The sequence below is a fragment of the Ustilago hordei genome (assembly GCF_900519145.1).
Source record: "Ustilago hordei strain Uho2 genome assembly, contig: UHO2_contig_02, whole genome shotgun sequence".
NCBI classification, from domain to species: domain Eukaryota; kingdom Fungi; phylum Basidiomycota; class Ustilaginomycetes; order Ustilaginales; family Ustilaginaceae; genus Ustilago; species Ustilago hordei.
Genome location: NW_024545252.1, coordinates 2,679,919 through 2,698,915, shown reverse-complemented (window position 1 = coordinate 2,698,915; position 18,997 = coordinate 2,679,919). Strand labels below are relative to the sequence as shown.

The 18,997-nt window shown below is 53.3% G+C and overlaps 6 protein-coding genes across 6 annotated transcripts; 3 read left to right on the top strand and 3 right to left on the bottom strand.

The window, feature by feature from the left end:
- Positions 1-3,145: 3,145 nt before the first annotated feature.
- On the top strand, positions 3,146-3,430 carry UHO2_01603 (uncharacterized protein; the record flags this gene model as incomplete). The annotated part of the gene is made up of 1 exon (XM_041554070.1): positions 3,146-3,430. One exon carries the CDS (start codon positions 3,146-3,148, stop codon positions 3,428-3,430), a length of 285 nt encoding a protein of 94 aa, XP_041410004.1.
- A 279-nt stretch (positions 3,431-3,709) lies between these two features.
- UHO2_01602 (uncharacterized protein) lies at positions 3,710-6,940 on the bottom strand (the record flags this gene model as incomplete). The annotated part of the gene is made up of 1 exon (XM_041554069.1): positions 3,710-6,940. One exon carries the CDS (start codon positions 6,938-6,940, stop codon positions 3,710-3,712), a length of 3,231 nt encoding a protein of 1,076 aa, XP_041410003.1.
- Positions 6,941-7,390: 450 nt separating this feature from the next.
- On the top strand, positions 7,391-8,682 carry UHO2_01601 (uncharacterized protein; the record flags this gene model as incomplete). The annotated part of the gene is made up of 2 exons (XM_041554068.1): positions 7,391-8,555; positions 8,660-8,682. 2 exons carry the CDS (start codon positions 7,391-7,393, stop codon positions 8,680-8,682), a joined length of 1,188 nt encoding a protein of 395 aa, XP_041410002.1.
- Positions 8,683-8,951: 269 nt separating this feature from the next.
- On the bottom strand, positions 8,952-9,596 carry UHO2_01600 (putative Rho2 - GTP binding protein Rho2; the record flags this gene model as incomplete). Its single annotated transcript, XM_041554067.1, has 1 exon — positions 8,952-9,596. The coding sequence occupies one exon, from the start codon at positions 9,594-9,596 to the stop codon at positions 8,952-8,954; it is 645 nt and encodes a 214-aa protein (XP_041410001.1).
- Positions 9,597-11,891: 2,295 nt separating this feature from the next.
- UHO2_01599 (uncharacterized protein) lies at positions 11,892-16,502 on the top strand (the record flags this gene model as incomplete). Its single annotated transcript, XM_041554066.1, has 1 exon — positions 11,892-16,502. The coding sequence occupies one exon, from the start codon at positions 11,892-11,894 to the stop codon at positions 16,500-16,502; it is 4,611 nt and encodes a 1,536-aa protein (XP_041410000.1).
- Positions 16,503-16,666: 164 nt separating this feature from the next.
- Positions 16,667-18,070, bottom strand: UHO2_01598 (uncharacterized protein; the record flags this gene model as incomplete). Its single annotated transcript, XM_041554065.1, has 1 exon — positions 16,667-18,070. One exon carries the CDS (start codon positions 18,068-18,070, stop codon positions 16,667-16,669), a length of 1,404 nt encoding a protein of 467 aa, XP_041409999.1.
- Positions 18,071-18,997: the final 927 nt, after the last annotated feature.

Genomic DNA, 18,997 nt, shown 5'->3' with positions numbered 1-18,997 from the left:
AGATGGCTGGACCTGAGTCTGTCGCAGAGATGTGCTGTTGTCGAGGATGTTGACAGGCCGGACCTGAGTCTGTCGCAGAGACCTGGAAGCTGGCTGGACCTGAGTCTGTCACAGAGACATGTTGTCATCAAGGGTGTCGACAGGCTGGACCTGAGTCTGTCATGGAGACCTGGAAGATGGCTGGACCTGAGTCTGTCGCAGAGACATGTTGTCATCAAGGGTGTTGACAGGCTGGACCTAAGTCTGTCGCAGAGACGTGCTGTCGTCGAGGATGTTGACAGGCCGGACCTGAGTCTGTCGCAGAGACCTGAAGGAAGGCTGGACCTGAGTCTGTTGCAGAGATGAAGAAGAAGAGGCTTGGGGCTGTTGCATGGACAAACCGCCAGGAGACGAAGAGGCCAGACCTGGGTCTGTTGCGGAGATGGGCCCACGCGGTCAAGTGGGCAAAGAGTCTAGGTGTACTACTCACCAGGTGACTACTGTTGCTGTTTCTTGATGTTGGCTGCTGGGTTGGTACATGAAGTGCAAGGGTGAGGACCCCTACAGGTCTCGCACACATGCTGGCACTGGCACTGAGAGCTGTCAGGACAGCTGGTGGAGTTGAAATGGAAGCACACTTGAGAGCTAATGTCCTGGCGCTGGCGCTTGACAGAGGAGGAAGCTGGAGTGTTGGCAGCAGAGGCTGGTGTCATAGGCTTTGCCAGAGACTTGGAGGTTGACACATTGCGACAAGGGATACTGCCCAGAGCTTTCTGCCAAGCACTGAGGTCGTTGTCAGCCCAGTCACTGGCTGATGTATAGCTGAAACGGTGCTTGCAGACTGTGAGGACGTACTCAGCGACAGCTGGCCAGTGCCACTTGGTGTTGTGGTCGATGACTGCCACAAGGAAAGAGCTAAGGCTGGCACAGAGGTTGGGGTTGCTGGTGCTGGTGCAATGAAGGGCTGTGTATGCTGTCCAGGCCTGGGCAAAGGTGTGCATGTCCAGGACTTGGTGCAGGAACCTCTTGACATCTGGAGCATCAGACAAAGGGAGAGCCAGTTGGATGCAGATGCCATTGACCAGGATGCCAGAGGCAGCATCTGGTTTGGCACAGGACTTGCTGGTGCAACGAAGCTTGCCAAGGTCATGGGGCAGGAGACAGTCATCATAGACTAGCTGAGTGACCTCTGGGGAGATCCAAGGGAACAGTCGATGGAGCTGCAACTCACCAGAGGGTGAAGTCGAGGATGGGGTGGCCAGAGGGGGCTGAGCAGATGGTGCCACTGGTGCAGCAGCTGCTGGATAGGAAGGGGCAAGCGCGCTTGTTGGCTGTGCCTGGTCTTGATGGAGGGACAAGATCAGCTGGCAGATCTCTAAGATCGAGCTGGCAAGCTGAGAGGAGAAGTCAGCTTGTGCATCAAGCCTGGCATGCAGAGCAGCTATGTTGGTGGCAACATTGCACTGTGTGGAGTGATCAACAGCAGGTGGCAAGGAGGGAGTGGGGACTGGTGCTGCAAAGGTGGGGGGGGTCAGTGGAGGAGAGGATGCCGTTGGTGGTGCAGCAGTTGGTGCCCAGAAGCTCAAAGCCGGGGTGGCCACAGAGAGAAGAGAGACAGGCTGGACACCATGGCAGGCTGCACAGCACTGGCAAGCTCAGTTGCACTTGCCATGGAAATGGTTGGGTGGAAAAGACTGGCTGCAGTGGGTGCAGGCTTGCTGCTGGGCCATGGTTGACCAGAAGGTAGTCAACTCATGAAACAGAGCAAAGTCATGTGATATAGCCATGCCTGCAACAAGAAAGAAAGATGATGGAGAGGAAGGAAGTGTCATGGGCCTGGATGCTCAAGAAGCAGGAGGGTCACGGGTTCATATGAAAGGAGCACAGGTATCGAAGATCTAGTCGAGATCAGTAGAGAGCATGGTCGTAGTGCAGTCTCCATGGAGACCATGGACTCCTATGGACTCACATGCAAAGGAGGGCCAAGCACAGCCACGAGGAGGACCAAGCTCAAGGAGCAGGCACAGCCATGAAGAGGACCAAGCTCAAGGAGCATGCAGATGGTTACCACTCAGGGGCTCGAGAGACAAGAGCCAAAGGAACTGTCACTGATCAAAGGAGGAGGAGCAGTGTCGAAGGAGTCGACACCAGGTCATGAGGAGGAGGAGCAGTGTTGAAGGAGTCGACACAGCTCAAGAGGCACAGGGGTGCCAAGCAGGAGAGGCCCCTGAGCAGTACTCGATGAAGAAGGTACTCTCTGGAGAGAGAGAGCAGGAGCAGCATTGCTGGCGATGCTGAGTAGAGGTATATAACCATGCTTTCTCATCATCATAGGTTGAGTGGATCCTCATCCACTCTACTCACCATATAACTAGTTATCACTTCAGCATAAGTATACATTAGTTTCAGTCAGCATAGCAGCAATCTATCAAGGTTGCTCCTCATCGTAGTGTGTGTGTTGTATCACCACTACCTGACATCCGAAGGCGCCCATAGCAGGTTAGTGGTCCAGATCAAGATAGAACCGAAGGCAGTAGTCCACTGCGGTCCGGGGATCACTTCAAGCATCAAGTCAACACACTGGACACTTGTGTTGACGCCACCAACCTTATCACCAACACCATCAACCTCATTATCATCGACATTACCAATCTCATCACCAACACCTTCAACCTCATCATCATCAACACTCACACCAGACCTTGGTGTCATCATAACATTGATATTGATCGTGCTGAGCTACCCCTGAATGGAGTGTCCACAGAGGTCAGCCGAAACCTACGATAGTATATACAACGAATGCCACCTGCTGTCACTGCACAACTTGATAGTCACCGATATCGAGACAATAGCTGTTGCACAGTTTGATAGTCACCGAGTATCTCGACAGACCGACCTGGGTTTCAGGCGCGAGACCCCTGACAGGAAGCAAGAATGAGTGGCACACTGACTTTTGTCAGTGTGACAAGATGAGGTGGAAGGTGGGAGGCGCGTGCGCGAGCTCAGATGTGCACGCCGGTCACGTGCTGCAACTTCGTTGGACCCTTCTTTCAATTTACGACAACTGCCGGTGAGAACACCGCTTTCCTCCACTTTTCAGATTCACAGTGCTCATCTTTGCTTGGTTCCCCCTACTTACCACCACTACCATCCTACGAGTACCAAGATGGATAGCACAAACCCAAGCAGCGACAAGGCAGGCAACGCCTCCAACACTCTTGCTGCCCCACTCGGCCTTCCCGCTCCGTCCGATGCGCCTGCCTCGTGTGAGCCCACCAACGTCATCAAGCTCGACCATCTCGGTCCCATGATCGTCAACTCGGACGGCACCATCTCGAGGGTTGCCAACTGGCAGAACATGAGCGACATCGAGAAAGAGAGGTCGCTCAGACTTCTTTCCAGGAGAAATAATGCTAGGATAGAGACGCTGAAGGCGAACGAGAACGAGTAGATGCTCAGCGAGGTTGCCATTACCATAGCTCGACTTCTGCCGTACGTATTGGCTTATCCTAATCACATTGCCGTCTCGCAAAAAACGACCCTCGCAAGAGTAATCAACGGCAACATGCTCCGCAACTCAGTGGTCTCGTGTCATTCCGATCCTCAAGTCAAGAGTCAATCATCGATACCCACTTCAGACATGACACGTTCACAGAAAAGCAACCAATCGAACAGCATTTCTACGATAAACCTCAGGACAATGAACGTCTCGACAAGTATACCTACTAACTTACTGTCCTGTGCCCTTTTTCTGAGCAACGACAATGAAGCACCGGATCAAGCCTCCCTCTTCACTCCAGCTCTTTACCACATTACCGAATGAGCCCAAACCCTTTCGCATCGCCCAACCACCCCCCCTCCACACCGCTCCTTCAGTGGCAAAGCTCTTCAAGAACCTGGCAAAACCAGGGAACACGTCCGATGTGATATCGCGCATCATGATGTCGTCTGCTTTAAAGCTCTGGTCGCGAAGAATGGAATGGTAGCGGTCGACTGACCACAGATTAGCTTGTTTGACAGATGTAAGCATGCACGTAAAGGAGTGCTTGAAACGCTTTGACAGCGAAGGCGCTTCGCGTGGGTACGGCGGGTTGCCGAGCTGCACGTTCGCTGAAGCTCCTGGTTGCGGGGCAGGATAGGCCGAGAGCAAGTCGTACAATGCGAGCTTTCCACCAGGGTTCAGTCTCTCTGCAGCCAAATTGATATACTCTGCTCGATCGCTGAAGTGGAATGCGCAGTCAAGGGCAATGATCACATCATACTTCTCTCCTCCTCCTTCACCATCCTTCAGCCACTGTAAGATGTCGTCTGCCCATACCTTGATCTGGGTACCCTCGCCAAATTTCTCGTCCCCGCTTAGTCGTGCCTGCAGTCTTTCGGCCCCAAAAGCAGCCTCGTCAGGTAAGCTCGTCACTGCATGCAAGATTGTCGGTTTGTACTTTTCCAACAGTAGCAACGTCGACTGCCCTGCTCCACATCCTACATCCAACACCTTCATCCCTGGCTTCACCCCTGCTGCTGCGTAAAGCTCTTCAGCAAGAGTCTGGCACGCAAGTGGAAAGTCCAGCTCGGACTGCGAGAGTTGCGGTGTCCAAAAGCCCATGTTCATCCACGCTGTGGTGGGAGGGCGGACGTTGAGCGCTAGACAGGACAGCGATTGGTACGCTTCTCGATCGCTGGAACGGAGGGAAAGGAAGAGAAGGCAGAAGAGGAGGGCTGCCCAGATGGTCGATGTTGAGGTCAACGATGCAGTGGACAAACGCGCGTAGATCGTCGATGCTACGTATTGTGCAGCATCGCTGAGGTGCCAGGCGAAGCCGTTTCGGTGCTCTTGACCAGTGATCAGTGCAGCCGTGGTGAACCGATCAAATGCGACCTTTCCGCCGACAATGGTAGCATCCACTTGCGCAGCCCTCAGCAGTGCGGGAGTTACGTTCTCTTCATCCAGAATGTTTCGATCAAGCAATGTGAAATCCGCCCGCTTGCCTGCACTGATACTGCCAGCGATGTCCTCCTCGAACTGTGCAAATGCAGCATCTTGCGTGAACCCCTTGAGTGCTTCTCGACGCGTGAGCCGCTCGTGTGGGAACCATCCGCCGTTTCCATGAGGTGAGTTGCCGTGTGCGTTGAGTCGTGTGACGGAAGAGTAGATGCCATGAAGAGGGTCTGGTAGCTCAACCGGGAAGTCTGAGCCCAGAGCGAGGCTGGCATTAGCGTTTAGCAGTGATTTCCAGGCGTAGGCACCGTTAGCTGCGCGATCGTGACCGATGCGAGATTCAACGTAGCCCATATCAGAGGTGCAGTGCGTTGGCTGCATCGATGCAATCACACTCAGCTGAGCGAAGCGGTCCAAGTCTGAAGGCTTCATCAGTTGAGCGTGTTCCACTCGCGGACGAAGGGAAGATGCAGCAACACCAGGATAGGAACGGAGATAGTTCTCGTAAGCATCGAGTGTGAGCGTATTGGCACGATCTCCAATAGCATGCGTGCAGACTTGCCATCCTTTCTCCAGCCAGTATTCCACTAATCCTGGTAGCTCTTGCTCTGGAATGAGAAGGAGACCGCGCTCCCCAGGCTTGTCTGAGTACTCATTCCACATCGCTGAGCCCCACGAGCCTAATGCGCCGTCGTTGAAGAGCTTGACTGCACGCGAGGTGAACATCTGGTTGCTTTTCTGTGTAGCTGTTATTTTGAGTTTGATCTGCTCGATCCGGTGAGCGCATCTTCGCTCGCCCGGTGGACAAGCAAGCATCGAGTAGATTCGGAATCGTAGCTGACCCTCTGCATCCATCTTCTTGTAGAAAGCAGCAGCTTTGAGGTCTGTGGCTGCATCGCCCACAGCAGTGATTCCGACACGCAGCAGACCTTCGGTGGCAGCATCGAGGAAGATCCTTCGTTGCTCGTCCGTCCACTCTGGCACCACCTGGTAGGCAAAGTTCATCGCATTGTCGATGAGAATACCTGTTGGCTTTCCTTCCTCGTCGCGCACAACGAGCTCTCCTTCGACTTTGCCGTCCTCCTCAGGAGATCCAGGAAAACCCGTAGCGCCGCGAACAATCATATCCAGTCCAACTTCACTGAGCCATAAGGCATGAACATCGACGCGGCGAAGCAAGATGGGAAAGCGTCGCAGAAGGGTGGAGCGAGATAGGTCAGCCGCGGTGGGGAATTTGGCCGGCGTCCATTTCGTCTGATCCCAGCCAATGCCTTCGATCCAGGGCAGAGTAGTCGTTTTGACAACGCTTGCATCGTCCGCAAGAGTAAACGCCATCAGGTGCGGGCGCGATCGCACGTATTCCTCCAGACGCTCAATCACTTCTTGGACCGACATGGAGCCGACTAGATTGACGACAGTACGGGACCAGCCATAGTCGAGAATGTGACCATGAGCATCGTGAAATCCTGGAAAAAGCGTCTGTCCTGCTTTGAGCCGGCGTACAACGCATTTGTCCTTCCTGCGTAGCGCTCCGCCATTCTTCGCATTGCTATTTCGGTTGAGGCGTGTTGCTTTGTTGCTACGTGGGCCGCGCCATCTCTGTTGACCTGTTCGGCTGGCAGCATCTGGATGACCACAGATGTCAGCAATGACTTTTTCCTCTTCTCCGACGTGCGTGATGACCCCGTCAGCAACACCGACGCATTGGGTAAAGCCCTCATGCTGTGCGAAGTGCTGGTCGTCTCCAGTATAGATGGACCTGGGCGAAGAGTCCGATGAGCTCAAATGGAGCACACCTCGTTCGTTCGGTGAGCAGATGACATATCGGTCCGGTAGAGATACAAACTGAGAAGATAGTCGGAACGAGCTTAATTTTGCGGAGGAAAGAGACCATACGCTGATGAGCAGCAAGGTAGCCGCCAATATGCTCAGCGAGCGCCCAGTGAAAGGTCTGGCTTGCTTGTTTGAACGCTTGCTCGGCTGAAGCACATTGCTAGCATCACTTCTACCTTTCTCGGTTCGCATCTTCAAGATGCTGGGATAACGAAAGCTTCACCCTGGGCGATTGGGTCGTTGAAGAGAGGTTGGAAGAGAGGCCCGAGCGAAGCAGAGTGTTGGTTTTGGTGTTGGTTCAGGATGAGACACTTTTCTCATCGGCGAAAAGCCCGGCAAACAAATCGCGAAAAATGAGTTTATGTTAGAGTCTTATATTCTAGCACGGCAAAGTGGAGGTTTGTGGTGATCGAAAACGCGTAACGAGAGTCACAAGTCCAGACGTTCAGACCAACACCTCCGGACATGCCCCTTCTCGACCCACACCACACCTCACTACTTGCGTCACGCTTCCCCGACCACGGAACAGGCTTTCATTTCTACAGGCACGCAATCGCGCAGTCGCATTAGAACTCGAGCCCAAAGTGACAACAACAGTACTAAGAATATCGTTCCAAACAATCTGAAAGGATCCCGCACACAATGGCGTCCTCAGCAGGGATGGACGTTGATCAGGTGGACGAGCACTACCTCGAGCATGCCGCTGCATCATCCTCCACGCCGACATCTCTCAAATCGTTCTACCCCAAGTTCCAGCAGTTGCACGACCGAAAGCTATGGTATCAGCTCACCTTGACCATTGAGGAGTTCCTCAACCACCCCGACTCGCAGACCCCTCCAATTCAGATCGAGCTTTACGACAAATTTGTGCGCCGCTTCTCGTCGAAGATCAACCAGCTGCAACTTGCAGCGATCGGTATCAAAGTTGCAAGACAGTACCCAGATCCAGCAAAGGCGCTCGAGTTCTTGGAACAGCTCGCAACCAAGCTCGACTCGCCCGGCTCTCAAGATGCATATGTATACGCATTGATGGAGGCTGCGCACTTCAAACTGCTTCTGGGCGATGCCGATGGAACGAAGGTGGCGATGGACAAGTGTGGCAAGATCTTGGACGGCTTCGATGCAGTGGAGACAGCGGTGCACGCAAGCTTCTACCGCGTCTGTGGTGATTTCTACAAGGCGAAAGCGGAGTATGCCAACTACTACAAGAACTCGCTTCTCTATCTCGCCTGTGTCAACGTCGACACTGATCTGACCGACGACGCGCGTGTCCAGCGTGCGCACGACCTCAGCATCTCAGCGTTGCTCGGTGATACGATCTACAACTTCGGCGAGCTTCTGCTGCACCCCATCCTTGCCTCACTCGGCAAGAGCCAACAGTACGCGTGGATCTCTGACTTGCTTTTCGCCTTCAACGCGGGCGACATTGGTCGATTCGAAGCGCTCAACCCACACTTGCCAAAGGAGCCCATTTTGGCAGAGAACGTTCCTTTCTTGCGACAAAAGATCTGCCTGATGTCGCTCATCGAAAGCGTGTTCAAGCGTGCAGCGGACGATCGCACCATCGCCTTCTCAATCATCGCTGCGGAGACCAAGCTGCCTGTGGACGAAGTCGAGCATCTGGTGATGAAGGCGCTCAGTTTGAAGCTGATTCGCGGTACATTGGATCAGGTAGATCAGCTGGCGAGGATCACCTGGGTTCAGCCAAGAGTGTTGGATCATCGACAGATCCAGGCATTGCAAGGAAGGCTGAACAACTGGTGTAAGAAGGTGGAAGAGGTTTCGGAGTATGTCAAGAACCAGACTCGTAAGTGCGCCCGAGTCGACATATGTTTCCAAGTACAGTGTCAGAATCAAGTTGCTGATCGTCTCATCCTCTTGCCCTTTAACCGTTGCCCTACGTGCGAACAGCCGAATTGTTTGTCTCAGCATAAAGCGCGCAACTTGCTGTCATTCATCTGTGCAGTCACTGTCGTTGCAATGCCAATCAGTCACATGCACTTTTCATCAGAATGTTGGTTCAAGACTGTATGGAGAAGGACTGAGAGAGACGTATACGTAGTACAAGGATGAGCGAAGAAATGCAGATGACGACAGTACGATGGAACAGAATCGGGGGATGAGAACGAAACAACAGAGCACAATGAAAGTGTGAAAGAGCGTAGTGCAGAGAAAAAAAAAATGCTGACGAGGAGGGTCGGATCTAGAGGACGACACACTTGCACGAGCCAGCGTCGTTGTGTAATGCCTCCTTGGTCTTGCTTTGCGAGATAGCGCCGCCTGTACTTGCACCCGTGTTCCTGACCAGCATGGCAGCGCGTGTCGCAGCCTCAAAGACGGCATCAACACCTTGATTGTTGAGTGATGAGCACTCGTGATATGAGCGTGCGCCAATCTGTTGTGCGACCTGTTTGGCTTGTTGCCTGTCAACAAAGTGACCTTCAACGGGCTTTCCTTTTGCAATTGCATCTTCGCGCAGATCCTTCTTGCATCCAACCAACAAGACGGGGACGGAAGGACCACATATTTGACGCACTTCTTCCATCCATTTGACCTGCACGTTTTCCAACGAGTCAGGAGTGTCAATGGCAAAGGCGATCAAGATGACATGTGCTTGCGAGTAAGAGAGCGGACGCAAACGTTCGTACTCTTCTTGCCCTGCTGTGTCCCAAAGTGCGAGCTGGACTGGTTTGCCATCAAGACGAATTTCGGCAACATAGTTTTCGAAAATGGTGGGTTCATACTCTTGTGGGAACTCGCCGATAGCAAAGACGCAGAGGAGTGATGTCTTTCCACAAGCACCGTCACCAACAATGACAAGTTTCCTGCGGATCGGCGCTGGAACCATGATGAGCTACGTGTGTTGTTGAAGGAGCGTCAGCTGCGGTTTGGCTTGGAAACGACTGACTGCTTGCTGAGACTCTGTAGAAGTATGTGGCGGGTATGTCAAGGCTCTCTATGTCTGCAAGCTACCGAAGGACGTTTGCGCTCAATTCCCGATCGTCGTTGGATGGAATGACAGTACTGATGGGTGATGGGATCGGTTCCTTATGATGCGAGGCGCAGCAAAGTGTCAATGTGACGTGAATTGAAGTGTTTGGGTGATGATGCGATGGTGATGCGATGATGACGCGGGTCGAGCTGATGTCAAGGATGCTGATGTGAGTGTAGGAGGAGGGTGTGTAGAATTGGACAGGCTCTTGGTGAAGAAGGAGGGAGGAGGCCGAAAGAGGAGCGAAGACGGTTCCAGAAGATGAGGAGTGTCAGTGTGGCCTTTCCGATCCAGGGCGAACGCCAAAATGGGGATCAAGCGCTGTTTTCTGGGCTCCACTTTCCAGCAGCGGGACCGAAGCTGACATAATCCCCTTGTCGGCTTCTCGGCTTCGTCAAGAAAGGTTTGTTTCCCTCAGGGACTCGATGATACCTCATTTCAACCCACACAGACGGGCGCAGAGCCTAATAAAATGCACAGCTGACAGCCCACGCTCTGCTAGACTCGACAGCCACACAGTGTAGGCACATTACCCTACAACAGTCTCCTGTGGCTTCCTTCATGTACTCTCTCTTCTTTCCGGTACGCTGGGGGAAACAGAAGAGCGTGCAGGACCCCTTTTTCGGTGGCTGTGCAGAAGGTGCGCCCGTTGCGATGGGGGGTTGTTGTTTTTTTTTTTTTGTTTTTTTTTTTTTTTTTTCTTTCTTTCTTTCTTTCTTTCTTTTCTAGAAATCACACTTCTTCGGGAACACGATGGGCAAAGCGTGCAAACCTCTGTTGTATGATGGCAAGTGACAGTTCTGCAGCGAGATAGAAAGGCGGATGGAATCGAAGCGAAGCGAATGTCGATCATTGAAGAACAAAGCTGGAATAAGCAGCAATCAGGCGGTCGCAGCTATGAACAAGAAGGCTTTCGAGGGCCAGACACTCAAGTTGCATGTGTGCGCTTTGATCCGCTTCTAGCTACCAAAAGGGTCCACGTTATCGTCGCTCGAACACAACCATTCTCCTTATCACACTGTGGCAAGACTTGGGCAGGGTTCAGATGTGAGCAGGAACCTCTGAGGAAGCAAGAGGGCAGGATAATGTGGCCTCCAGTCACGATCGTTGGATCGTGCTGAAACACCAGACGCTTCCCACTCACTCACATGACCTTTTGCATGCCCTTCTGTGCATTGCACTTCTTCTGCTTTCAGGTATTGCAATGTCAAAGCAAAGGCTAGGACCACGGCCATGAGACGTGATGTTTGGTCATGCTTTCTCAGCTCGAACCGCACCGTAGCGAGCTGAGTTCACATGTCTTGACAAGCCTTGGCAATAGACAGGAAAGCTTCCATATCAGAACTGCGCGGCCCTCTCGGGCATTTTTCAGATGGCTCCTCACAGCACAGCGCCACTGCAACCCTCTTCTGCCGTCAAGGCAACGAAATTGTGGAGGCAAGTAGTCAAATCTTTTCTCTGTTAGACCGAATTAACGCTATCTCGATTGCAGCATCACGCTAAGCCCGATTGACAACAGTGAGCTGCTGGAAGGAGGAAAAAAAAAAAAAAAAAAAAAAAAAAAAAAGTTCGGTTTTGCATTCAGCTGTGAAGGCCACGAACAAAAAAAAATTTGCCTGCAGCTGCAACTAAGAAGAAGAAGAAGAAGAAGAAGGAAAAAAGTTGCTGCTGTTCTGCAAGCCGAAAAAACCCGCTCAGCAGCGAAAGAAGCATTTTTTTTTTCTTCTTCTTTTTGCTGTCTTTCCCGAAAGCTTGAAGGATCGTGTGGCTCAGGAAACTCAGCAAAAACTTTTTATCGAGAAGCCCAACTTGATATCATTCTTCTTCTCATCATCACTACTCACCTTCGTATCCGCCATCCATCACGACACCGGATCATCCAACCAAGTCTCAAGTAAGCATCCAGTCGGTCCGCATCCGAAACGCAGTATCTCGAAGGCTATCAAAGACAAGCTACACGGAAATCGCAACGCTTAGCGGATATCCTCCTCACCCTCGGCAGCAAATGCAACACTTACAGTCGGCATAATCTCGATATTTCTCACATCCCTCGGCCCATCCAGAGTAGCGCTGTAGAGTAGACCACATTCCCTTGACATCGCTACACACAAGTTTGCTTTTGCTCCGCCGAGTCCACGCTTGACACGCAGGATGATTGCAAAGCAGGCATCTCTGGTTCGCGGCTCATCCATGGCCACCGTGGCCTCTGGCTCTTCCTCAAGATGGATGCGATATCCAACAACGTCGACAGCAGCATGGTCCTCTTCCAACGCTTTACGGCGTGCACCAGCTGCATCCAGCCTCTCGTTCAGCACAAAGGGTCCCCGCAGTCAGGCGAGCCCAGCTGCTGAGCCACAAGGAGATCATCACGAGCAACACGCACCTTCTACCTCTGCGGCTCCAATAGCATCGCAACAGCATGTCTCCAGCACTTCACATCCTTCACAAGCTTCGGATCCATCAGCAGCATCCTCTTCCTCGGCATCTTCACAACGCAGCAACCATCTGACCAGATTCATGCCCTACGCATTTGCGACCGGCTCGCCACTGACGCGCTTGCCAACTCCATTACCCCCCGATGTAGCTGAGCGCTCCGCTGTTCTTCGTAAACAGCTTTCACCAAAGGGCTCAGGTGGCAGACCCATCTCTGTTACCAAGCCAGCACTTCTTGACTCGACCATGTCCGGCCTCTCCTTCGGAGACCTTTCCGGCCTCACCATGAGCAGCAACGACGAGATCTTCTATCCAGCATCCAAAGCCGTCGAGTTCATCAGCATCCTCAAAGCTTGTCTCGGAACCGGTCTGATCAGTCGTGCCCACAAGGTTTTCACCGGCCTCCGCAGTCAAGCTGCTGCCCGCTCGCGCGAGCTCTGGGAGCTTCGTCGGCGCCTAGCCCAGGGCATCATCGACCAGCACGACTGGCAGCAAGATCTCGGCGAGCTCGACGAGTACCAGTCGCCCATCGAGGTCTGGACCTACAACTCGATGCTTCAGGCCTACTTCCGCAAGTCGTATCAAGCCGAGTCCCTCGACGGCACTGCCGAATGGCTCAACCGTGCTTGGCAGCTCTTCCGTGACATGGAAAAGTCATCAACTTCAGGTCACGGCGACCAGCCCCCATCACCGGATCCAAGCCCCAATCCGGCTTCCTTTGCCACCATGGCCCGTGGTGTTGTAGCATTGCAACGTTCCGGACGATACCCTTCTTCAGCACCAGCATTGGACGATCTTATTCTTTCCATCAAGCGCACCGAATTCGGTCTCGACCACATTCTCACTTCCTCTGCTTTCAACCCTGAGTCCGCAGAGGATCTTGATGTTCACGGTCCGCTTGGCTCCAAGAGCATTGACAAGTCCAGAGAAGGCGAAGTCGATGCTAAGTCGGTCCTTCGCAGTTTGAAGACTGTGGCCAACGAGATGGGTGAGAGCGGGATTCTCAAAGAGCTCGAGACAGCAAAGAGCATTCTCGAAGGCCGCAGAGTTCTCTCCGAAGCACAAAGCAATGAACAGGCATTCAAGGACGAGTTGTTCAGCAACCTCCCTGAACTCCTTCCCGTCAAGACGACAACAAAAACCAGTCGTCTTGGCCAGGATCTTGAGAACAAGGCTGGCGAGATGCCTTTCAACTTGGCCTCCCTCAAAGAGAACCTCTCCATTGTTCAAGAAGCCCGTCGCAGCTTCAGCGACCCTTACGAGTGTCAAAAGTGGCTCGAACACAGCGCCATCGAAGCTGCACGCAGGCGACTTGAACATTCCGCCGAGAAGCTTGAGGAGCTCGGTCTGCAAACCACCGGTGCTTTGCAGTCTAAGCCACTCCAGCGATGGATGTGGGACTGGTACAACAAGCTCCAAGCCACGCTCAAGGAGGATCTCGAACGCCTCAATCTCAATGCCAGCGATGATAGGCATGAGAAGAGGGCATCGCTGCCTCTGGAACAGCAGATTCTGCCCTTCCTTCGTTTGGTTCCGGTCTCCAAACTCGCACTCATCACCATCCTTGAGATCATGCGCATGAGCGGCAACGGCGGTGTTGCCGACGGCATGAAGACCACTCGCGCGCTATTGGCCGTGGGTCGCGCTATTGAGATGGAGTACCATTCCGATGTCGTCCGCAAGAACCCTCGGATCTTTCAAAACGCACACACTGCCCAGACCGTTCTCCGCAAGCGCGGCCTCATCAACCTCGCAGCTCGTAATGAGATCAGGGCTTGGCAGAAGCAACAAGAAGAAGAAGGTGTTCTCTCGTCTATCCCCAAGTGGACGCAGGCAGTGCGAGCTCGTGTTGGAAGCTACCTCGTGCAGCACCTCATGCACGTCGCGAATGTCAGTCGCAAAGCCACCGACCGTGACGGCGTGTTGTGGGAGGAGGACCAGCCAGCCTTCTATTCAACCTACCAGTATCTCGGTGGAAAGAAATTGGGTGTCATCAAGCTCAACGAGGTCATTGCTCAGCGTCTCGACAAGGATTCGATGCAGGAGACTCTTCATCCACGTCACCTTCCAATGCTGGTTCCCCCCAAGCCGTGGACTTCGCACGATTCCGGAGGATACTACTCGGTCCGTCAAAGCGCCATGCGTTACAAGGACAGTGCCGAGCAGGGCTCCTACCTTCGTGCGGCTTCGGACACCGGCGACGTCGACACCATCCTTGCAGCGTTGGACGTACTTGGCAACACATCGTGGAAGATCAACAAGCCCATCTTCGACGTGATGCTCGAGATCTGGAACTCAGGCAAGGATACTGCCGGCATGCCACCCGTCGATATGGAACAGCCAGAACCTCAGAAGCCAGACAACTACAACCACGACATGAAGGCTCGGTCTGTCTATCTGCAGCGTCTGAAGCAGTGGAACCAGCAATGTGCATCCAACCATTCGCAGCGTTGTGACGTCAACTACAAGCTCGAGATCGCTCGTGCCTACCTCGGCGAGCGCTTCTACTTCCCTCACAACATGGACTTCCGAGGTCGTGCCTATCCCATGCCACCGCATCTCAACCACATCGGCAATGACCTTTGCCGTGGTCTTCTCATGTTTGCTGACGCAAAGCCTCTCGGTAAGACCGGGTTGCGATGGTTGAGGATCCACATTTCCAACGTATTCGGTTACGACAAGGCCAGCTTCGGCGAGCGTGAGCAGTTTGCCATCGACCACGAGGCCGACATTCGCGACAGCGTCGAGCGAACCCTCGATGGTCAGCGATGGTGGCTAAAGGCGGATGACCCATGGCAGTGCCTTGCTGCCTGCATGGAGCTCAAGGCAGCACTTGATCACCCTGATGGGCCTGAAGCGTACGAGTCGAACTTGCCTGTCCACCAGGACGGCACATGTAACGGTCTTCAGCACTACGCTGCGCTCGGCGGTGATTTGGCAGGAGCCAAGCAGGTCAACCTTTCGCGCGGTGATCGACCCGCCGATGTCTACTCCGGTGTCGCCGATCTCGTCATCAAGATGCTTGATGAAGAAGCGGCCAAGGGCGAACGTCTCGCCACCATCCTCCAAGGTAAGGTCACACGAAAGGTCGTCAAGCAGACCGTCATGACCACTGTCTATGGCGTCACGTTCATTGGTGCCAAGAACCAAGTCATGCGACAGCTGGCTGCCCGTGGCGATGTCCCCGCAGAAGACCTCTTTCAAGCAGCAAGCTTCCTCGCCAAGATCATCATGTCGTGTATCGGTAATCTCTTCTCTGGTGCTCAGAAGATTCAGGACTGGTTGATCTTCTCCGCCAAGGTCATTGCAAAGTCGATTCCCTCTCAGCGAGTCGAGGAGGCAACACGACCTTATCAGCCTTCCGAGACAAACTTGAAGCGTGCCGATGCACGTGGCTACTCGCGAGACCCTGCCAAAGCTGATCGCATTGTCAAGGAGCAGATGACTTCAGTTATCTGGACCACCGCCCTCGGTCTTCCCGTCGTGCAACCATACCGCAAGACGAAGAAGCGTCAAATTTCGACGGCCATGCAGACGGTCTTCATCAACGACCCACACTCCAACTCGGAGGTTTCTCCAGCGAAGCAAGCCTCTGCCTTCCCACCCAACTTCATCCACTCCCTCGATGCCACCCATATGATTCTTACCGCCTTGGAATGTCATGCTGCGGGTCTCACCTTCGCTTCGGTCCACGATTCGTACTGGACCCACGCTGCAGACATCGACACCATGTCGGATATGATTCGCGAGACCTTTGTCCGTCTCCATTCGCAGGATATCTTGCATCGATTGCGTGAAGAGTTTATGCAGCGTTACGCTGGGTACAAGGTTCCTGTTATCTCACTTAAGCGCGCACGAGGCTCGAGATCTAAGGCTAACAAGAATGGCAGCGAATCCAATGCTGCTGAGTTTTCCTCGCCGTCCGACGCGGTCTTGGCCATACCAGAGGATCAACTTGCCAAGCTCAACGGTAAGACGGGTGATCTGGTTCTCTCCAAGCCCACTGCCAAGTCCGAGGATGTTGAGAAAGACGATGAAGACGCTTTTGCCCTGGACGCTAGCGAGGATGTTGAGAAAGGCGATGAAGACACTTTCGCCCTGGACGCTAGCGAGGAAGACCTTGACTCCGAAGCCGAGTTGGGAGAAGGAGAAGAGGAAGGAGTACCAAAGAAGAAGGACGGCCGCAAGACCAAGAAGGACAAGGACGAGGAGTGGGAGTCCAAGTTCAAGGCTAAGTTTGTCGACTTGGCTGACATACTTCCTCCCATCCCTGCCAAGGGTTCGTTCGACGTGAACGAGATCAAGGGCTCGCTGTACTTCTTCTCGTAACCTCAGTATTTCTTTAGCATTACTTCGACTATGGATTATTCAGGACGTCACTTCTACACCCATAGACTTATTTCCGTTTGCAATTCATCACTCGCATGTTCACAGCTCACACATTTGCCACTTCCGAGATTTTCCTGCTTGAACTGACTGTGTTGATGGCGAGATTAAGTACGGATGGGAAGATTCTTGTCAAGATATGAACGCTGGTCCCACAAGCTTGCAACAAGCTTCCTTGGTCCAGACCAAGGAGTCCTAGCGTGCTGAACAGCAAGATTGTCAATCAGGAGAACATCACCCTGCACCCATTCGACATGCGCTTGCAAGCATTCGGTCCAACGATGTGCTTCTTGCAACCAGTCGAGTGGGATTGCCTCATCCTCCTCTTCTCCTTCTTCGCTGAGTGACCGAGGAAAGGACGGAGGAGGGAAAAAGTCTCTCTTCTCTTCCGAGTAGTGAGGTGGCCGCAAGCAGCCGTGCTCTTTGGAGTAAGCGTATCGGTTACCGACGTTGTTGAAGTAAGCTGGCTTTCCAAGCGTTGGGTGGATACGAATACCGGGTACACGTTGGAAGACGTTGATTGAACCATCAGGTAGCCATGTCCATGAGAAGCCCCTTTCGTGCCATGCGCCTAGCTTGTCTTCCACTTGGTCATTCAGATCGGTGCCCCAACCGCCCTCTCGAGCAAGCTCAAGAATGTTGTCCTCGACCAACTTCCTCTTCTGTTCCTCGGTCATGCTGTCAAGATTCACCTTCTCCTCGGGTGTGGGACCGAACGAGTCAGAATTGTATAAGCTGTTGCCTTGAACACTATCCTTCACCTTGGCTACCGGATGGTGAATGACAAACGTCAGACCCTGTCTAGAGATCTTTTCGATGTATCCTGGAACGGTTGACTTGAGTCGGTCATACAGCGCCATGCTATTGACGATGGGTGTCTGGCCTCCCGAAGTAGGAGCCGAGAGACAGCAAAATGCAATGACCGAGGGATAGTGCGTGGATAGGCCGTACTCGTTGTGTGATCCGATAGACTGGTGCGGCGGGCCTTCGTTGGCGGTTGCAACGTTGGGCGCCATTTGTCGTCGAATCACCATGAGCCCCTTATCCACATGGTATTGCCAGGTATTGCTTTTTTTGGAGGGATCGCAGCCAGGTTTGACACGGCCGGCAAGAGCATGCATAAAGTTGCTGAAGTCGTTTGCATCCTGGATAGGCAGACCTTTGAAGTGGACTGCTCCACCGTGTGCGTCCATCAGGTGTTGCAGCTTGGAGGGTTGATACTCTGTCGATGGGGCCGGAGCGAACGACTTGATGGCTTCTATGAGCTCTTGTTTGGCGAGTGGCTCATCTTTGCTGCTCGTGCGAGTTGGTCTGAGAACGAGAGGGAAAGTGATCTCTGGCTCGTTAGGGTCATTCTCGACGAGCTTGAGACGTCGCTGGTAGGGCTCAAAAGAAGGTGCAAAAGCAACGTCTGAGCCTGATATGTGGATGAGGCCCGAAGCAGAAGAGAAGTGCTTTGAGCTCGTCGATGTTGCTGGTGGTGAAGTGGGCGTCAAAGCGACTGGAGCCATGATGTCGATGTGGTACTGGCTATGTTATGGACGACGTGGTCAAGACGTAGCGCGAGGGGGTCCTTCATACAGCTGTTACCTTGAACTATGACTAGACTCAGGTAGGACTAGCCGGTGCCTGAAAGCGCGAGCGAAGCGAGGCACAGGCACAGAACTGCCGATTGAGCAGCATTGGCCCCTCGGAATCATGTTGGACGATTGTGAGAGGTGCCGAAGTGCGGGGTACTGCTATGGCAAAGAGAGCGTGGTCGAGCACGCCATATTCGATGGACAGGTCAAGCTTCGGGCGAACCTGTCAAGAACATCAAGCCTCGGCAGTCGTTTAATAACTATCGGGATCGGTAAGGGACAGGAATTGTTTGGCCGGATCGGCGATGTGCAATGTTAGAGGGCGAGTTTAAACTTCGGCGAAGCTGAGATTGGAGACAAAGCCGCTTTCTCCCGGAACAATTTCCGCGCCTTTCCGAAGAGTTAGATGGTTCTGACCAGCATGACGTTCTGCAGGGTGCATATTGTGCATAAAGCATTGTGCCCGGAGAGGAGAAAGAAGAGCAGATCAAGTCGACCTGCTAGTTCGAGAGCGACTTTGGAAAGCGAAGTAGCAAACAAATGGAATTGATGGAACTGTGCAACTGTTGGGCAAGATCCGTGAATGTGCTCGATGCGCTCGGAAAGATCCTTCTCTTCAGTCAGGCAATTCTTTCCTCTGGCCTCCCCGCTCAGCCGGGCACGCTTTCCTCTTTCACCCGCCTTCCCTCGCACCTCACTGCTTTGCACTTGGTGTCTGCTCTTGCTCTGGTTTGTTTGTGAGTGTGGACAAGTGGGGATTGCCCTTGAGTCGCCTCCGCCTCCGCCCTGTTGACGGTATCGAGTGGATGAAAGTGAGGCTAAGATGCTTCAGGGATGCAGTGTAAATGTTGCCCGTCA